At 53.3% G+C, this 1,256-nt stretch overlaps 1 gene segment (V, D, J or C); it reads left to right on the top strand.

The window, feature by feature from the left end:
- The first annotated feature begins 331 nt into the window (after window positions 1-331).
- LOC114033956 lies at window positions 332-1,018 on the top strand. The segment is given in 2 exon segments: window positions 332-436; window positions 663-1,018. Coding segments are annotated over 2 exon segments (399 nt in total).
- The last annotated feature ends 238 nt before the right edge of the window (window positions 1,019-1,256 follow it).

The raw sequence follows: 1,256 nt of genomic DNA, 5'->3' as shown, positions 1-1,256 counted from the left end.
CTGATGGTGATGAGGATGCTTCAGGCTAGAAGGGAGGGTAACCCCATTGAGGTCACTGGACACATGTGTGAATCACTTCCAGGCTGTTCCCAGGCTGGTCCTGAGCTTTCTTGGCTCACTTAGGGATCCTGGGGACAGAGTAACATCTAAGATCACTGGGATACCCCGATGCCAGGGTCCCAGAAGGGAAATGCTGCACTCACACAGCTCAGGGTTCTGGACTGTCCCAGAGGTGAAATCACTGGGGCCTATCCTGTGGGCAGAAGCCTCCACCCTGAGCTGTTTTGCATGGCTCACTCCCAGCCCCTTAAGCTACTGAGGAGAACAGCTATAAAAAGGCAGCTGGGGAGGAAGATGCTGGGCAGCTCAGAGCTCAGGCACATGGACATGGGGTGCCAGGCTCTCCTCCTCTTTTCCCTGTTGCTCTGGATCCCAGGTGAGTGGGGAAGAGCAGAGACAGCCTTGCCTTTTGTCCTTCTGGGCAGAAGTCAGAATTTGTGTGATTCTGAGGGTCAGAGAGAAAACGTGGCTCTTCACTGGTGATCATGGGGGCAGGGCCCAGCACAGGAAGGTTTAACTCACAATACTATCAAAGAGATTTCTCCTACTGTAAATAGGGACTTACATTTTTCTCACTCTTTAACCTGTGTTTGTGATTGCAGATGCCCGAGGGGCCATTGTGCTGACCCAGTCTCCAGCCTCCCTGTCTGTGTCTGCAGGAGAGAGAGTGACCATGTCCTGCAGGGCCAGTCAGGGCATTAGCAGCTACTTAAACTGGTACCAACAGAAGCCAGGCCAGGCTCCTAGGCTCCTCATTAGATATGCTTCCACCCTGCATGATGGGATCCCATCGAGGTTCAGTGGCAGTGGCTCTGGGACAGATTTCTCCCTCACAATCAGCAGTGCGGAGGCAGAAGATGTTGCAGTCTACTATTGCCAGGAGTACTCTAGCTGGAGTCCCACAGTGCTACAGCTCTGAACAAAAACCTGCCCAGGCAGCAGCTGAGGAAGGCGTCACTGCCCCGGGGTTCTCCTTCCCCCCAGCTGGGGCAGGGGCAGCTTGTCTGAGCTCCCTCAGGGGCAGGTTTCTAGGTCTCATAGGAAGATGCTGTGGCTGTGACCCGTTCTGACCTTGAATTCTTTCCCAGCCAAGAATCAGGGAGCATCATAATCTAAATGATTAGATGACACCCAAAGGTGGGTTTCTCTGACCGAGAGCTGACCTAGAGTCCCCTTTACAAATTCTCAACAAATGT

The sequence above is a fragment of the Vombatus ursinus genome, unplaced genomic scaffold, assembly GCF_900497805.2.
Source record: "Vombatus ursinus unplaced genomic scaffold, bare-nosed wombat genome assembly UNPS02007632.1, whole genome shotgun sequence".
NCBI classification, from domain to species: domain Eukaryota; kingdom Metazoa; phylum Chordata; class Mammalia; order Diprotodontia; family Vombatidae; genus Vombatus; species Vombatus ursinus.
This window is presented reverse-complemented; position numbering and strand designations above follow the sequence as displayed.